This window comes from Tupaia chinensis, unplaced genomic scaffold, assembly GCF_000334495.1.
Source record: "Tupaia chinensis unplaced genomic scaffold, TupChi_1.0 Scaffold149501_1, whole genome shotgun sequence".
Lineage (NCBI taxonomy): Eukaryota > Metazoa > Chordata > Mammalia > Scandentia > Tupaiidae > Tupaia > Tupaia belangeri.
Window position 1 is genome coordinate 2454394 of NW_006209345.1, and position 18874 is coordinate 2473267.

General features: G+C 40.8%; 1 protein-coding gene across 6 annotated transcripts in view; it reads left to right on the forward strand.

Annotated features, from left to right (window-relative positions):
• Positions 1-18874, forward strand: part of KMT5B (lysine methyltransferase 5B) — a 62025-nt gene that overhangs the window by 24888 nt on the left and 18263 nt on the right. For 3 of the 6 annotated variants that reach the window (XM_014585319.2, XM_014585318.2, XM_027769418.1), the window contains 5 exons: positions 2659-2824; positions 4006-4115; positions 8306-8472; positions 8941-8960; positions 9041-9177. In XM_014585319.2, coding sequence (XP_014440805.1) covers positions 2659-2824; positions 4006-4115; positions 8306-8472; positions 8941-8960; positions 9041-9177 — 600 coding nt within the window. The remainder of the gene's footprint in view (positions 1-2658; positions 2825-4005; positions 4116-8305; positions 8473-8940; positions 8961-9040; positions 9178-18874) is intronic. The other 3 variants (XM_014585317.2, XM_027769419.1, XM_014585320.2) reach the window with 3 other exon arrangements.

Here is an 18874-nt window from a genome sequence, read left to right on the forward strand (position 1 = left end):
GGGGGATGGCCATGCCGCAATCCCTTCTCCTCCATTCTCCTCTTGGGATCTTGGGTACACACACGCGCGCCCAGCATGAGTTTCAAGCCACTGGGTCCGAGACGCCATTACACTAACTGCTGGTCCCCAATTCTGCAAATCTTTAAGTGTTTTAGTAATGGTTCTTTGACCACCGTATTGACAGCCTCATTAAAGACATTGTGAATTTTTAAAGAACTTGTCTTGCTTATAGAATCTGTCTGTGAGGGCTTGTATACTAATTGATTAAAAATGGAAAATAAGGGAGCCGGTAGGTGGCATGATGGTTCAGGTGCAGGATTCCCACATGGCCCTCCATGGTTCAAGTTCCCAGACCTGGTGGCTTGCTTTCTCATTTTCTCTCTCTCTCTCTGTCTGTCTTTGGTCAGGTTTAAAAAATAATAGTAGTAAACAAAATTGGATTAAATTATTTTTTAAAAGTGGAAAATAGGGGTCTGGCATTTGGCATAGTGGTTAAAGGCACTGGACTCTCACATGGCCAACCACAGTTCAAGTCCCAGACCTGGTGGCTTGCTTTCTCTCTCTCTCTCTCTCTCTCTCTCTCTCTCTCTCTCTCTCTCTCTCTCTCTCTCTCTCTCTCTCTCTCTCTCTCTCTCTCTCTCTCTCTCTCTCTCTCTGGCAAGCACACTCACCCCATAGCAAAAATCTTTCAAAAAGAAAAAAGAATGGCATAAGAAAATGTGAAATTAGAACATGACTATTAAACATAATACATGTTTTAGTGAGAAAAAAAGCTGTAGAATGAGGGTCTCACAAATTTAAGTCTTATTTAGACCATAATTTTATCATGTGTTAACATATGCCAAGCAATGTGATATTCTGAAGTCAGCATGGCTGATTTTACAGTAGGAGCCTTTTAAAATTCTACCCTAGGGACCAGCAGTTAGCATAATGGCTATGTCGCTGAACTCCCACGTAGCCAATCACAGTTCGAGTCCCAGACCCGGTGGCTTAAACTCACGCCAAGCGCATGTGCGTGCATGCCCAAGATCCCGAGAGAATGGTGGAGAAGGGATTGCAGCATGGCCGTCCCCCCTGGGGGGTGATTTCTCACTTTCTGTCTCTCTGTGTCTCTCTGTCTTTCTGGCAAGCGCATGCGCCCTATGGCAAAAACCTCTCCAAAAAATAAAAAAATAAAATTCTACCCTACTAATTTTTTCTAAACCCCAGTATTGTATTTTCACTGCTAGAGTTATATACTTTTTTGCTTATATTTAGCTTTCTGAATGCAGTTATCAAAAGATCAATTTTATATGGGTCATTGAGGGGACAAGCAGATGGTGTAGTGGTTACCTCGCTGGACTCCCGCATAGTCAACTACTGTTCGAGTCCTGGGCCCGGCGGCTTAAAACTCATGCCGGTTATGTGAGCATACATGCTTTAAATCCTCAGAGGAGATGGGATTGTGGCGGGGCCACCCCCCCCAAAGGGTGATTTATCGCTTTCTGTCTCTCTGTCTCTAGCGAGCGCACACGTCCTGTAGCAAAAAAAAATCTCTTAAAAAAAAGAGAGATCAGTGGTGAGAACATCAAGGTGTGTTTCGGGACCTGTTGGAATATTTAGTTTGAGGTTTTTCTTTTGTTAAAAGAATTATTTAATTTTTTAAAGTAATTTGTTTATTTTAATTTGATCAGAGAGAGAGAGGGAACATGAGAAAGCAAGCCACCAGGTCTGAGACTCAAACCACAGTTAACTGTGTGGGAGTCCAGTGCCCTTAACCACCACGCCACCTCCCGGCCCCAGAATATTTAGTTTATGGTTTTTCTAATTGTATGCATTGAAAATATTTTTGTTTATGGCATGATTTTGCTTGCTTCATCATACTTCTGAAACTCATTGCCTTTAACTCTTCCTGCTTAAGTCTGCATGCTCTGAAAAATTCTTACCGTTTTAACTCTCAAACATGTTCTGTTCTAGATCTTTCATTTTGTACCTTTCAAAGTAGAAAGCTAGTATAAGCCTGAATTAGACAGCATTTGTTTGAATCATCTGGTCACTTCACAGTAAGAAGATAAAAATACTAAAATATGGGACCAGCAGGTGGCATGGTGGTTAAGGTGCTGGACACTCCCACATGGCTGACCATGGTTCGAATTCTGGACCTGGTGGCTTGCTTTCTCACTTTCCGTCTCTTTCTCTCTATGTCTCTCTCTGATCAAATTAAAAATAAAATGAATGAATAAATAAAATAAAACTAAATAAAATAAATTTAAAAATATATTAAAATATAATTTGAGGACTAGCAGGTAGTGTGGTGATTAAGGCAGTGGACACTCCCACATGGCCAACCACGGTTCGAGTCCCAGATCTGGTGGCTTGCTTTCTCACTTTCCCTTTCTCTCTCTCTCTCTCTCCCTCTCTCTGGTCAAATTAAAATAAATGAATAAGTAAAATAATTTTAAAATATCTATTAAAATATAGTTTGAAGAGAGAAAAGTTATATTTCCTGGTGATCAACATTACTTCAATAAGATCATTGATTGTTCTCTTATGCTAGATCTTTGTTCTGATAACCATGGTTGTTTTTAGGGTACTAGCTCTTTCTTATGATCTTTTGAGGTAGATCAATTGCCCATGGATTATGATAGATAATTACGTTTACATTTTTATTTCATTCAGATTTCGGCCTATTAAAGGAAGGCAAGAAGAACTAAAGGAAGTAATTGAACGTTTTAAGAAAGATGAACACTTGGAGAAGGCCTTCAAATGTTTGACTTCAGGTGAATGGGCAAGGCACTATTTTCTCAACAAGAACAAAATGCAGGAGAAATTATTCAAAGAACATGTAAGTTTATTAATACCTTAAGAAACTTAAATAAATCTTGGGACCAGCAGATGGCATAGTGGATAAGGCGCTGGACACTCCCACATGGCCAACCATGGTTCGAGTCCTGGACCTGGTGGCTTCCTTTCTCACTCTCTCTCTCTCTCTCTGTCTCTCTCTGGTCAAATTAAAATGAATAAATGAATAAAATAAAATAAATAAATTTTTTTTAAAAAAAGAAACTTAAATAAATCTTAAACTAGATACTAATAAGATTAATATTATGGGTTGTCAGAAAAGTCATGATGCAGTTTTGCATAGAAAAATACATCATTGTGTGTGTGTGTGTGTTTAAGGAATTTTATTTATTTATTTTTTGGAGAGTGGGGTTTTGTTTTGTTTTGTTTTGCTTTGCTATAGGGCACGTGCACTCGCCAGAAAGACAGAGGGAGACAGAGAGACAGAAAGCGAGAAATCACCCCCCCCCCAGAGGGATGAGCACACCGCAATCTCTTCTCCTTTCTCCTCTCGAGATCTTGGGCACGCATGCACACGGGCCCGGCATGAGTTTAAGCCACTGGGTCCGGCACTGGAACCGCTGTCGACTACTAGTGAGTTCAGCAACATAGCCATTACGCTCACTGCTGGTCCCTGTGTGTGTTGTTTTTAAGAAGTATTTTATTCAGCTTTATTTACTTATTTATTTTAATTTAATCAGAGAGGGACAGAGGGGGGGGAAGAGGTAAAATGAGAAAGCAAGCTGCCAGGTCTGGGACTCGAACCATGGTTGGCCATGTGGGAATCCAGCACCCTTAACCACGATGCCACCTGCCAGTTCCCCGACAACTCATTATTTACTTGTTTGGATAAGAGGAGTAAATTAAAGCCTGAATGTTGGTGAATGCTAAAACTTTGAATAAGCGTTTCATAAAACTAATCAGTATGAAGAGGTTACAACACATAACATTATTTGAATGATTTTCCAAAGAGAAAATATTGTCATCTAGAAGTAAAATTCATTGAGAACTTTCAGAGAACCAGTCAACCCATTAAATATTGAAATATGTGAAATTTTAAAGTAACAATTTGTTACTTAGTGATCTTAATTTTTTATGTTGTTGCTGGTGTTTATAATTCTAACCAAGCCTAGCAGTATAAACAATTTAAAGACATCGTTTTTTTTTTTTTTTTCCCTGTTTCAGGTATTTATTTACTTGCGAATGTTTGCAACTGACAGTGGATTTGAAATTTTGCCTTGTAATAGATACTCGTCAGAACAAAATGGAGCCAAAATAGTTGCAACGAAAGAGTGGTAACTATTATACTAGTATAAAGCAATAAAGTTCTCTTTTAAATTACCATTGTGGGACCAGCAGGTGGCATAATGGCTCCATTGCTGCACTCCCACGTTGTCGACCGTGGTTCAAGTCTTGGACCCAGTGACTTAAAAACTCACACCGGGTGCGTGTGTGTGCATGCCCAAAAGAGGAGAAGGGATTGCGGTGTGATCATCATCCCTTGGGGGGTGATTTCTTGCCTTCATTTCTCTGTTTAGCCTCAAGGAGACGATATAGTAAATAGTGAAATTAGAAGTCTCATTTCAACTAGATCCCAACTCTAGACCAAAGTGCTTTTTGTTTTTCCTTTAAGTTTAGAGGGTGACTTGATAGAGCAAGATTGACAAAAGCTTAAAAATGTCAGGATTAGATTACTTTGCTTCCAGAACCAGTCTTTGACCTAAAAGAAAGGTTGACGATAGGGACCAGCAGATATAGTAATGGTTACATTGCTAGACTCCCACATAGTTGACTGTGGTTAAAGTCCTAGACTGAGCATCTTAAAACTCAACACCAGGCGCATGTGTGTGTGCCGAAAGTCCTGAAAGAAGAATGAAGGAAAGGGATTGTGGTGTGGCTATCCTTCCTGGGGGGTGATTGCTTGCTTTCTGTCTCTCTCTTGTCTCTAGCGAGCACTCCCACCCTATAGCGTAAATTTCTCTTTTTTCTGTTACGAATTATTTTATTTAACTTAATTTGTTTTAATTTGATCAGAGAGGAAGGACAGAGTGAGAGAGAGGGAAAGTGAAAAAGTAGACCACCAGGTCTGGGACTGGAACCACGGACGGCATGTGGGAGTCTAGCTAGGTCCCATAACCACCATTCCACCTGCTGGGACCAGCAGTTAGTGTAATGGCTATGTCACTGGATTCCCATGTAGTCGACCGCGGTTCGAGTCCCGGACCCAGTGGCTTAAACTCACGCCGGGTGCATGTGCGTGCATGCCCAAGATCCCAAGAGGAGAATGGAGGAGAAGGGATTGTGGCGTGGCCATCCCCCTTGGGGGGTGATTTCTCGCTTTCTATCTCTCTGTATCTCTCTGTCTGTCTTGCGAGCGCACACGCCCTATAGCAAAAACCTCTCAAAAAAAAAAAAAGAAAAGAAAAGAAAGGTTGGGTGGAAAATTTTTTAAAAATAATTATTTTATTTAACTTTATTTATTTTAGTTTGACCAGAGAAGGACAGAGCGAGCAAGAGCGAGAGCGAGGGAAAGTGAGAAAGCAAGCCACCAGATCTGGGACTCGAACTGCGGTCAGTCGTGTGTGAGTCCAGTGCCCTTAACCACCATACCATCTGCTGGCCTCCGAAAGTGAAATCTTACTAGAAGACTTTTGTTGTTTTGTTTTTTAAAAGGTTTACCTTAAGGGCACATGCGCTCTCTGTAGAGAGAATGTGAAAGGGAAAGTAAGAAATCAACCTGCAGCAAGGACGGCCACACCTCAATCTCTTCATTTTCCTCCTGAGATCTTAGGCATGCATGTATACGCACCCAGCGTGATTTTCAATACACTAGGACTCAGACTGCAGTCGGCTGTGTGGGAATCTAGCTACATAACACCTATGCCATCTACTAGCCCTGATCCTAGAGGTTTTATGGGTGGAAATCTCCTAACATATTACCTGCTTAAAAATATATATGTATGAACCAGCTTAAATAAAAATAGTAGCATTGAGCCCAGCTAGGAAGGATAAAAGCACAGGTGAAAAAGAATATGTAACTGTTGTCTGTTTTCATTTAACGCCGCCTGTTCCCTCCCTCATGTCCCAGGAGAAAAATATAGATCATTCTTTTTTTTTTCTTTTTTTTTCTTTTTTTTTTAAGAATTATTTTATTTAACTTTATTTATTATTATCATCATTATTATTATTTTCCAGTTTGATCAGAGAGAGAGACACACACACAGAGAGAGAGAGAGAGAGGAAGTGAGAAAGCAAGCCACCAGGTCTGAGACTTGAACCATGGTCGGCCATGTGGGAGTCCAGCGCCTTTAACCACCATGCCACTTTCCAGGGCCTAGATCATTTCTTATGAGAAGACTTAAGAAAGGTCATGAGGGCCAGCCCGTGGCATGTTGGTTAAGGCAGCTGGATTCCATGGCTGACCTTGTGGTTCGTGTTCCAGACTCAGTGATTAGAGAAACATACCACTCATTATAATTCATTGTATATGGATGGCCAAAATCTTTTTTTTCCTTAATAAAAAGTTTATTATGAAAATGTGCATGACCAGTTGATGAGGGGACATGGGTTTTCTATTAAACAGCCATTATTTATACTAATTCCAAGGCTTCAAACATGATGATACTATTTCCTTTATTACCACCATTCCAGTATTATTCTGTTGCCCACTAGTTCCTATCTCCACACATTCATCTATCACAAGATTCATAAATGGATCAAATCCCCACAATATTCTTTGGACATGTCTGCTTCCATTTAATTACAATGATAACTTCCTGTCCATACAATTTTTCAATTCGAGAGGATGAGCTTTGCTCATGGTACCAACTCGGCCGGCTCAGAGATGCCTGTGAACCTGTATGCCCAAAATCTTAAAAGGAAGAAGTGGGAGGAGAAGGGATGGTGGTATGACCACTCCTCATGGGGTACTCTCTTGCTTTTTCTGTTTCTTGTGAGTGCATGTACCCTCTGGCAGATTACCAAAATAATAATAATAAAGTTGTGGGAAAATGGAAATAAAGTATGAGTTTATCTTGGTACAAAAGTTTTTGAAATCCATGGGACCAGCAGTTAGCATAGTGGTTAAGGTATTGAACTCCCATGTGGCCAGCCGTAGATTCAGTACCAGACCCAGCAGCTTGAAACTCACGCTGGGCACGTGTGTGTGCATGCCCAACATCTGTAGAGGAGAAAGAATTGCGACACAGCCATCACCCCTGGGGGTTGATTTCTTGTTTTCTGTCTTTCTCTGTCTCTGCATGAAGCACACGCCTCCTATAGCAAGGAAAAAAACCCTGAAATCCATATCTGGTTTTATCATAATACATATTTGTATGAACTTTTTGAAGACCCCTTCACATACCCATTTCCCAGTATTTCTTACAGCAAAAATTTCAAGGGTGAGGTACCTGAAAATCTGATAAATAAAAAGAGTATTATTCTCAGGCTTGATATGGGCGTGTGTGGAATTTGCCTTCGAGTAACACTGAGCCTGTTGGTTGGGTCGTGTGGCTCCCTGTGTTGCAGATGTGCTTGCAGGTTTGAGGTCTAGGGTTCTAGAGCTGCTGTCTAGTACAGTAGCCACTAGGCTCACTGAGGCCTTGAAATGTGACTGGTGTGTCTTGAAAAGCACCCTATGATATGCACACCAGAGATCTTAAATTTTATTTCTCATTAATAGCCCTTAATGTTGGTTATTTGCAGAAATTTTAAAGAAAGAACCTGTTTTCTCTCTTTAATTTTGGCAGAAGGTGTGTGTACTCACTGGAGAGAAAGAGGGAAAGTAAGAAAGCATCCCCTCATGGGAAATGGTCACACCACAGTCCCTTATCCTGTCTTTCTCCCTCCTTTCCGAATTTTGGGCATGTGTACACATGCACCCAGTATGTTTCTCAAGCCACTGCACTGGGTCTAGAACTTGAACCATGCAGTCAACACTGTGGGATCCATTTGCCTTTACCACACCACAGACTGGCCCACTCTCTTGCTTTCTTAGTGTGGCTGCTGGAAAATGTTATGATCCTATATTTGGTTTATATTATGTTCTTAGTGGAATGGTATGCACTACAGGATGGCACCACGGTTCTGGGTTCTTATGACCCCTTAAGCAGCTACTCATCCCTTTCTGCTTCATCCAGTGGTGAGCATGTTTAATTCAGCGCAGCAAGTATTCAAGTACTTTCTTCCTACAAAACACTATGCTAAGTAATCTGAGGAACTCCAGCATAGGTAGCACAGTTCCAGTCCTGTAGGAGTTACTGTACTCTTGTAGGGATAAGGCAGATGGATACATATGAAACCACAGTAAGAGGTGTAGGGCCCTGCTAAGGCAGAAAAGATACCTAGGTGGGGATCCACGTAAGTCGTAATATATACATGTCTAGGTCTTCTCAATTTCTGGGACTTACTGGGCAGGCTTATTTTATTAAAAGAAGCATTATTTATAATTATTAGTAATTTTTAACACGTCACATATTTTAAATAGGAAACGAAATGACAAAATAGAATTACTGGTGGGTTGTATTGCCGAACTTTCAGAAATTGAGGAGAACATGCTACTTAGACATGGAGAGAACGACTTCAGTGTCATGTATTCCACAAGGAAAAACTGTGCTCAACTCTGGCTTGGTCCTGCTGCCTTTATAAACCATGGTAAGCTATATTTCTGAGGTATTAGAACTGGTATTGGGCAGTCTTATTAATGGTTAGATTGGCCCTGTCAAACTCAGTAAAACTTTTATCTTTTTTTAAAGGAGATTTTGAAGTAGAATTTTTTTTATAAACCTATTAAATATTTTAGTTTAACTTGAGGCCTAAACTTCTGTCAAAAGTTGTGAAGTAAACTGGGTGTAGTGGTGTGCACATATAATTGCATTGACTTGGGAGACTGAGGCAAAAGGACTGGGAATTGAAAGCCAGCCTAGGAAACATAGTAAGATCAGATCCTACCTTATAAAAAAAAAAAAAAAGAAGAAGAAGAAGAAAGAAAGAAAGAAAAAGAAAAAAGAAAAAAAAAAACCTGGTAAAGTTATATGGAAAGCTTATTTCAGATTTCTGTAATTGTTCGTGTTTCAGATCTTATCAACAGTTAATTGACTTTATCTTTTGGACATTTTTCAGATTGCAGACCTAACTGTAAGGTAAGCATGAAAAAAAATTACCTCAAGTATTTTGTTTCTGTAGCAGGTATGAGTTTCTTAATGAGTTGCTTTTATTTCAGTTTGTGTCAACTGGTCGAGATACTGCATGCGTGAAAGCTCTAAGAGACATTGAACCTGGAGAAGAAATTTCTTGTTATTATGGAGATGGTTTTTTTGGAGAAAACAATGAGTTCTGCGAGTGTTACACTTGTGAAAGGTAAAGTATTAAGATTTTTGTCTTAACAATCGTTAAACCACCTAATAGTTCTGGGCATTAACTTATGTCATCTCTCTGTCTTTTCTGTTCTGTTGCATAGTACCAGTACAATGTGTATAAACAAAATCAATTGGTACACAACTCTTTGTTTTCTAAAATAATTTATTTTATTTTTTAAAGAATTATTTGTTATATTTATTTATTTGTTTTTTGTTTATTTTAATTTGACCAGAGATGGACAGAGTGAGAAGGGGTGGGGGAGAAAGTGAGAAAGCAAGTCGCCAGGTCCAGAACTCGAACCACAGTCGACCATGTGTGAGTCCAGCACCTTTAACCACCGTGCCACCTGCTGACCCCAGTTAATTTTATTTTTTATTATTCTTATTTTCTTAATTTTTGCTGTAAGTCACGTGTGCTTACCAGAGAGACAGAGACAGAGAGAGAGGGAAAGTAAGAAAGCAAGCCCCCAGATCTGGGACTTGAACCATGGTTGGCTATGTAGGATCCAGTGCCTTAACTACCATACCACCTCCTACCCTAGTACCCAACTCTTTAGGGGCACTGGCACCTGTCCCTTTAAAAGTCTTCATGTTACCAGCATATTTGTACACCTTGCATTGTGCTGTGCAGTTCAGTCTTCCTGATTCATTCAGTCCTCTTATGGGTGGATCAGAATCAAAGTGAACTTAAGGAGAGAATGGCCAATAGCTCATACTTGTATATACACAGTACCAAGTAGGAGTGTCCCCAGAATAGCAAGCAAAGGTCACCACTGGACACCTTGTAAATCTCTGAAGTTTGCTTACTGTCTTACATATGATCAGTCTTTGTCTTCTGGAATTTTTGTCTTGATAGAAATACTCTTTCCATTTCCTAAGTTCTGTCCCCTGCTATCGTCACTCAGTGAGGATCCTGTTTTCATGACCCTTCAGGATTCTGGAGTCCTTACAAAAGTCCTTGAAATTGGCATCAGTGGGGCAAGCAGGTGGCATAGTGGTTAAGGTGCTGGACTCCCACACAGTGGGGCAAGCAGGTGGCATAGTGGTTAAGGTGCTGGACTCCCACACAATCAACCATGGTTCAAGTCCCAGACCTGGCAGCTTAAAACATACCTGACACATGTGCATGCATGCCCAAAATCCTAAGAGGAGAATGGAGGAGAAGGGATCATGGTGTAGTCATTTCGGGGGGCGGGTGTTGAGACCTCTCTTTGTCTGTCTGTCTCTGGTGAACACGTGTCCTACAGCAAAAATCTCTCTTAAATAAATAAATACTAAAATAAAATTGGCATTGGCAGGACTCCTGGTTCATGCTACTCATTGTAGTGACTTCTGTGTACAAGAGCTCCATAGGGGAAGCTTCACAAGCATATGCAGATGAGTACACAGGAAGTCTCACATCTCAAGGTAGGCAGCCCACACAGGGAAGAAAGCCTCTATTAGTTCAGCCCATTTGTACACCTTGCACTGTGCTGGGCAGTTAAGTCTTCCTGACTCATTCAGCCCTCATAGCTTACCCTGTAAGAGAGAACTAGGAATATGCCTACCCTCAAGTACAGAAATGTGAGGAGCTAAATCCCAGCAGCCTAAAATCAGAGTCCTTATTCTTTCCACTTCATGTTGCCATTGCAGATATGAACAGAGTACTTGGTGCCCTTCTCTTACTTAAAGTACCCACCTACAAATAACTAGCCTAGGGCAGAAATGAGTGGGTTCCCGAGTCTCCACTTTTCTTCTTTTGGGTAGCCAGGGGTCTCCAACAGTGTATGAGAGTCCAGGAGGCATGGAGTCTCCTACTGCCATTTTATAGAGAAACCATAGTGTAATAGTTAAGTGGCAGCTATCTGGAGTCAGACTGCCTGACTTGGAACCCACAGTTCCTCTTTTCATCAGCAAGTTTTTAGCTGCTTTGTGTCATAATTTTCCTGTTCTTAAAACAGAGATAACATTAGAAGCTATTTTATAGGGTTGATGTGAAGAGGATTAAATTTGTTATTTTATATAATGCATGTAGAATGTTAATAATACACAAACATTAGCTCTAAAGTTATCTTGTGATCTGCTTCTTTTCCTATTGGAAATTAAGCTCCATGAAGGGAGGGACTTGTACTGTGTCATTTGCTGCTACATCCCAGCATCCCAGCAGAACTTCACCTAGCACGTAAGAGGTGCTTGGTGGAGGCCAGCGGGTAGCGTAGTGGTTAAGAGTGCTGGACTCCCACATGATCAAGCATGGTTTGAGTCCCAGACCTGGAGGTTTGCTTTCTTACTTTCTCTTTCTTCTGGAAATATTAATAATAATAAATAAATTTAAATAAAACTTTTTTTTTTTTTTAAAAAGGGTGCTTGGTGAATCTTTGGTAAGTAAAATGGAGTGAATGGAGTAAGAATACAATGAATAAAATTTTGGAGGCTGTCTTCCAGGATTCCAAACCAACACTGAAAGAACTCTTTTACTAGTTTAGAACTGTTTATATCATGTTCTTTGGGCAGATTAGTTGTTTTACATGAGAGTCAGTTTTTTCGCTGGTCAGTGAGGGTAGTTCCGCCTTCTCTACAGCATTAGTGTGAGAAATAAATAGAAATCTTTTTTTTTTTTTTTAAAGAATTATTCCATTATGGGACCAGCAGGTGGCATGGTGGTTAAGGCGCTATACACTCCCACATGGCTGACCAGGGTTCAAGTCCTGAATCTGGTGGCTTGCTTTCTCACTTCTTCTCTCTCTCACTCTCAACCACTGTCTCTTTCTGGTCAAATTAACAAATAAATGAATGAATGAATAAATAAAATAAAATAAATAATTATTTTTTAAAAAAAAGAGTTATTCCATTTAACTTATTTATTTATTTTAATTTGACAAGATAGAGACAGAGTGAGAAAGCAAGGTACCAGATCTGTAACTTGAACCGTGGTTGAGGTTGACCATGTGGGAGTCCAGCACCCCCAGCCACCACAGCACATGCCAGCCTTGGAAACTTTTAAAATGGAACAGCATAATATATAATAATAGGCTGTTGTCACACCATCTGAGCAGTTTGATTTAAAGGGTGACTACATATTCTTTTTTTTTTTTTGGAGAGGTTTTTGCTATAGGGCGTGTGCGCTCGCCAGACAGAGAGAGAGAGAGACATAGAGACAGAAAGCGAGAAATCACCCCCTTGGGGGGATGGTCACACCAAAATCCCTTCTCCTCCATTCTCCTCTTGGGATCTTGGGCACGCATGCACACGCGCCCGGTGTGAGTTTTAAGCCACCGGGTCCGGGACGCGAACCGCGGTCAACTTCGTGGAAGTCCAGTGACATAGCCATTACGCTAACTGCTGGTTCCCTTAAAGGGTGACTACATATTCTTGAAATTATCAGGAACAGCAAATGGTTTCTGCCTTGATAGCAGTTAGCTAGGAGAGTGGGACTAGTCAGTCAAAGGGACTAGTTTGATAATTCATCATATTAACTGTACAGTTATTTTGTGTTAGGCCCAGTACATGCTGGATAAACAAGGCCAGCACAGTGGGGCTGTTCACAGTTCTGTGAAAGGGATGTGGATGCACACACAGTGTGCTAATAGCTGAAGGTGAGGAGCTGTCTCGGTCATGAGGAAATTAGAGTGGATAGAATGTGTAGAAAACACTGAGGTCACAGAGGGAATCTCCAGGATCCATGTGAAGTGTGTTTCTTGGCTATAACTATATTGTAATATGTTCATTAGTAAGCACTACACATTTCACTCTAGTAAATATGAAGGATACGGCCAGCCAGTGGCATGGTGGTTAAGGTAGCTGGATCTTTAATGGGCAGCTGTGAGTTTCAAGTTTTCACACCAGTGGCTTGAAAAGTCTGCCAGGTGTGTGGGCGTGCATGCCCCAAAAAAAAATCTCTAGAGGAGAATGGAGGAGAAAGTGATTGTCATGGCCATTCCCCCTGAGAGGTTCTTTCTTTTTTCTTTTTTTTTTTGGATGGGGTGAGGGAGATTTTTTTGCTATAGGGCATATGTGCTCGCCAGAAATCACCCCCCAGGAGGGGTGGCCATGTCACAATCCCTTCTCCGTTTTCCTTCCAGGGTGTTGGCCATACATGTACTCTCGTCCAGTGTTGAGTTTCAAGCCACCGGGTCTGGGACTCAAAACGTGGTCCGACTACATGGGAGTCCAGCGACATAACCATTATGTCATCTACTGCTCCTGGTGCTTGCTTTTTTTTTTTTTCCTTTTATAATTGAAATTCATTGGTTGTGTCAAGGATCAGTACAGACACTTCAGTCTTTTTTTTTTCTTTTTTTTTTTTTTTTTTTTTAGAGGTTTTTGCTATAGGGTGCGTGCACTTGCCAGACAGACAGAGAGACAGAAAGCAAGAAATCACCCCCCAGGGGGGATGGCCACGCTGCAGTCTCTTCTCCTCCGTTCTCCTCTCGGGATCTTGGGCACGCATGCACACGCGCCCGGCATGAGTTTTAAGCCACCGGGTCCAGGACGCAAACTGCGGTTGACTACGTGGGAGTCCAGCGACATAGCCATTACGCTAACTGCTGGTCCCTATTTATTTATTAACATACATACCAAAAATTTAAAAAGCCAAGTATAGTGATTCTTTCTAAGTTATTTCCTGGTAGTTTCTTTAAAAATTTTTTTTATAAAGGAAAAAAGGACCAAAATATAAGACCTGGGGCCAGCAGGTAGCATTGTGGCTAAGGGCACTGGACTCCCATATGGCCGACCATGGTTCGAATCCCAAACCTGGAAGCTTGCTTTCTTTTCTTTTGGGGGAGGTTTTTGCTATAGGGCGTGTGTGCTCACCAGAAAGAGAGACAGAAAGTGAGAAATCACCCCCCGGGAGGGATGGCTACGCCACAATCCCTTCTCTCGAGATCTTGGGCATGCACGCGGACGTGCCTGGCATGATTTTAAGCCATCAGGTCTAGAACTTGAACCACGGTCAACTATATGGGAGTCCAGCGACATGGCCATTACTCTAACTGTTGGTCCCAAGGCTTGTTTTCTCACTATCTCTCTGTCCCTTTCTTGCCAATTTAAATAAATAAATAAATAAATAAATAAATAAATAAAGCTAAATAAAATAATTCTCTCTATATATATATATAAAAGACCTAACTAAAAGGAATCATGAACTTTGCTGTAAAGACTTAAAATCATGAAAACATTACTCATTCCTCAGTTAATAAATGTAAATTGGGATAAGTATTTTACTTGTGGAATTGGCCATGATTCTTTCTTTTTTTAAATTTACTGCAGGGAGTGTACATTCACTGGAGAGACACAAGGGGAAGTGGGAAGGCACTCCCCAGGAAGGACAGCCATGCTACAGTCTCTTCTCTATTCTCTCAAGGTTTTGGGCACCCACATTTACATCCCCAGCATGTTTTACAAGCCACCGGGTCCAGGACGTTAACCCTGCATTTGGCCATGTGGGATCCAGCCACCTCAACTACCATGCCATTAATTGGCCCAGCCAGGATTCTTTTAAAGCTTCCTTGTGAAAGTATGGCTGTATCCTATGGGGCAGTGATGATAGCCAAGAAACAAAATTCTAAAGAAGAGTTAGGGAAGACATGCCTTGAAAGACAGAAAATGGGCCACCTCCATGTCCTAGTGGTTAAGGCAGCCAGGTTCTATATGGCTAACTACACAGTTCAAGTCCTGGACCCAAAGGCTTGAAAAACACATTGGGCATGTGTGTGTGCATGCCTAATATCTCGTCAGGATAGAGAAGTAAAGGAGAAAGTATTATGGTATGACCATTCCCATGGGGCAGTGATTTCTTCCTTTCCCTCCCCCTCTGTCTTTCTATCTGTCTTGGCAAGTACATGTGCCCTCTGACAAAATTTTTAAAAGCTAAAAAGGTATTAAAAACTACTATAGGGGCCAGCAGGTAGCATGATGGTTAAGGCACTAGACTCCCACATAGCTGACTTTGGTTCAAGTCCTGGACCTGGCAGCTTGCTTTTGCACTTTTCCTTTTCCACTCCCTCTCTCTCTGGTCAAGTTAAAAAGATTATAGTAACAAAATTAAATAAGTAATTCTTTTTAAAAAAAAAAATTACTATGAAGTAATTGTGATAAAAATTTTATGATAGGGTCAACTGGTAATGAGGTGGTTAAGGCAGCTAGATCCCACATAGCCAGCTGTACATGGTTAGAGTCCTGGACCCAGCATCTCAAAAGACATGCTAGACACATGTACAAGTGTGCCCAAAATCCTGAGGAAAGTGAAAGAGAAGGGATTTCAACATTGCCATCCCCCCCGAGGAATGATTTCTCACTTTCCTTCTCTATCCCGCTCTCAGAATCTGGTGAATGCACTCACCTATGGAAAAAAAAAAAATTTACAATATTGCCCAGAAATAGAAAAGTAGTTAAGAGAACAGGAATAGAATCCTGAAGCAAATATATATGAGGTATATATATGAGATCTTACTACCACATACGGAAAGATGATGGTTTCTTTAATGAATGATATTGGTGTAATTCATTGTGCTTCTGGGAAAAAGCTAGACCCTTATGTTATATACAAAATATAGCCCCAGATATATTTAAGATCTAAAATATAGTATAAAACTTAGAGAAAAAATTTAGGAGACTATGTGTAGCCTTGGAGTAATGGAGATCAACTTAAAAGACGAAGGATAAGAAATGATGAGTTGGGATGTAGTAATGGTTATGTCACTGGACTCCCATGTAGTTGACTGCAATTCAAGTCCTGGACCCAGCAGCTTGAAACTCATACCAGGCACCTGTGTGCATATGGCCAAAATCCCAAGAGGAGAAGGGATTGCAGCATGGCCATCCCCCTGGGGTATGATTTCTCACTTTCTGTCTGTCTCTTTTTGTCTTTCTGGTGAATACACACACCCTACAGCAAAAATCTCTCTTAAAAAAAAAAAGAAAAAAGGTGGGACCAGCAGTTGGTGTAATGGCGCTATGTTGCTGGACTCCCATGTAGTTGACCGTGGTTTGAGTCCCAGACCCGGTGGCTTAAACTCACACTGGGCGCGTGTGTGTATGTGCCCAAGATCCCGAGAGGAGAATGGAGAAGGGATTGTGGTTTGGCCACACCCCCCCATGGGGGGGTGGGGGTGATCTTATGCTTTCCCTCTATCTTTGGCAGCATACATGCCCTGTGGCAGTAATCTGAAAAACATGAATATAAACTCAAAGAAAATACAATCAATTGAGAAAAAAGGTAAAGGAGAAGAGGTGCTTCACAGAGCAAAGCCATAAATAAGGAAATAAAAATAAAATCAATACATATATTTTCACTCATCAGATTGGCAAAACTTGGGACCAAGCAGATGATGTGGTGATTAAGGGTGCTGGATTTCCACGTGGATGATTGTGGTTTGGGTCCCGGACCTGGCAGCTTGCTTTCTTGCTTTTCCCTTTCTCTCTGTCTCCCTCTGGTCAAATTAAAATAATTATAGTAACAAATGGAATTAAATAAACCTTTTTTAAAGAATTATTTTAACTTTTTAATTTATTATTATTAATTTCCAGTTTGATCAGAGCTAGACAGAGAGAGAGGGATGCTATAGGGCGTGTGTGCTCACCAGAAAGAGAGACAGAAAGTGAGAAATCACCCCCCGGGAGGGATGGCTACGCCACAATCCCTTCTCTCGAGATCTTGGGCATGCACGCGGACGTGCCTGGCATGATTTTAAGCCATCAGGTCTAGAACTTGAACCACGGTCAACTATATGGGAGTCCAGCGACATGGCCATTACTCTAACTGTTGGTCCCAAGGCTTGTTTTCTCACTATCTCTCTGTCCCTTTCTTGCCAATTTAAATAAATAAATAAATAAATAAATAAATAAAGCTAAATAAAATAATTCTCTCTATATATATATATAAAAGACCTAACTAAAAGGAATCATGAACTTTGCTGTAAAGACTTAAAATCATGAAAACATTACTCATTCCTCAGTTAATAAATGTAAATTGGGATAAGTATTTTACTTGTGGAATTGGCCATGATTCTTTCTTTTTTTAAATTTACTGCAGGGAGTGTACATTCACTGGAGAGACACAAGGGGAAGTGGGAAGGCACTCCCCAGGAAGGACAGCCATGCTACAGTCTCTTCTCTATTCTCTCAAGGTTTTGGGCACCCACATTTACATCCCCAGCATGTTTTACAAGCCACCGGGTCCAGGACGTTAACCCTGCATTTGGCCATGTGGGATCCAGCCACCTCAACTACCATGCCATTAATTGGCCCAGCCAGGATTCTTTTAAAGCTTCCTTGTGAAAGTATGGCTGTATCCTATGGGGCAGTGATGATAGCCAAGAAACAAAATTCTAAAGAAGAGTTAGGGAAGACATGCCTTGAAAGACAGAAAATGGGCCACCTCCATGTCCTAGTGGTTAAGGCAGCCAGGTTCTATATGGCTAACTACACAGTTCAAGTCCTGGACCCAAAGGCTTGAAAAACACATTGGGCATGTGTGTGTGCATGCCTAATATCTCGTCAGGATAGAGAAGTAAAGGAGAAAGTATTATGGTATGACCATTCCCATGGGGCAGTGATTTCTTCCTTTCCCTCCCCCTCTGTCTTTCTATCTGTCTTGGCAAGTACATGTGCCCTCTGACAAAATTTTTAAAAGCTAAAAAGGTATTAAAAACTACTATAGGGGCCAGCAGGTAGCATGATGGTTAAGGCACTAGACTCCCACATAGCTGACTTTGGTTCAAGTCCTGGACCTGGCAGCTTGCTTTTGCACTTTTCCTTTTCCACTCCCTCTCTCTCTGGTCAAGTTAAAAAGATTATAGTAACAAAATTAAATAAGTAATTCTTTTTAAAAAAAAAAATTACTATGAAGTAATTGTGATAAAAATTTTATGATAGGGTCAACTGGTAATGAGGTGGTTAAGGCAGCTAGATCCCACATAGCCAGCTGTACATGGTTAGAGTCCTGGACCCAGCATCTCAAAAGACATGCTAGACACATGTACAAGTGTGCCCAAAATCCTGAGGAAAGTGAAAGAGAAGGGATTTCAACATTGCCATCCCCCCCGAGGAATGATTTCTCACTTTCCTTCTCTATCCCGCTCTCAGAATCTGGTGAATGCACTCACCTATGGAAAAAAAAAAAATTTACAATATTGCCCAGAAATAGAAAAGTAGTTAAGAGAACAGGAATAGAATCCTGAAGCAAATATATATGAGGTATATATATGAGATCTTACTACCACATACGGAAAGATGATGGTTTCTTTAATGAATGATATTGGTGTAATTCATTGTGCTTCTGGGAAAAAGCTAGACCCTTATGTTATATACAAAATATAGCCCCAGATATATTTAAGATCTAAAATATAGTATAAAACTTAGAGAAAAAATTTAGGAGACTATGTGTAGCCTTGGAGTAATGGAGATCAACTTAAAAGACGAAGGATAAGAAATGATGAGTTGGGATGTAGTAATGGTTATGTCACTGGACTCCCATGTAGTTGACTGCAATTCAAGTCCTGGACCCAGCAGCTTGAAACTCATACCAGGCACCTGTGTGCATATGGCCAAAATCCCAAGAGGAGAAGGGATTGCAGCATGGCCATCCCCCTGGGGTATGATTTCTCACTTTCTGTCTGTCTCTTTTTGTCTTTCTGGTGAATACACACACCCTACAGCAAAAATCTCTCTTAAAAAAAAAAAGAAAAAAGGTGGGACCAGCAGTTGGTGTAATGGCG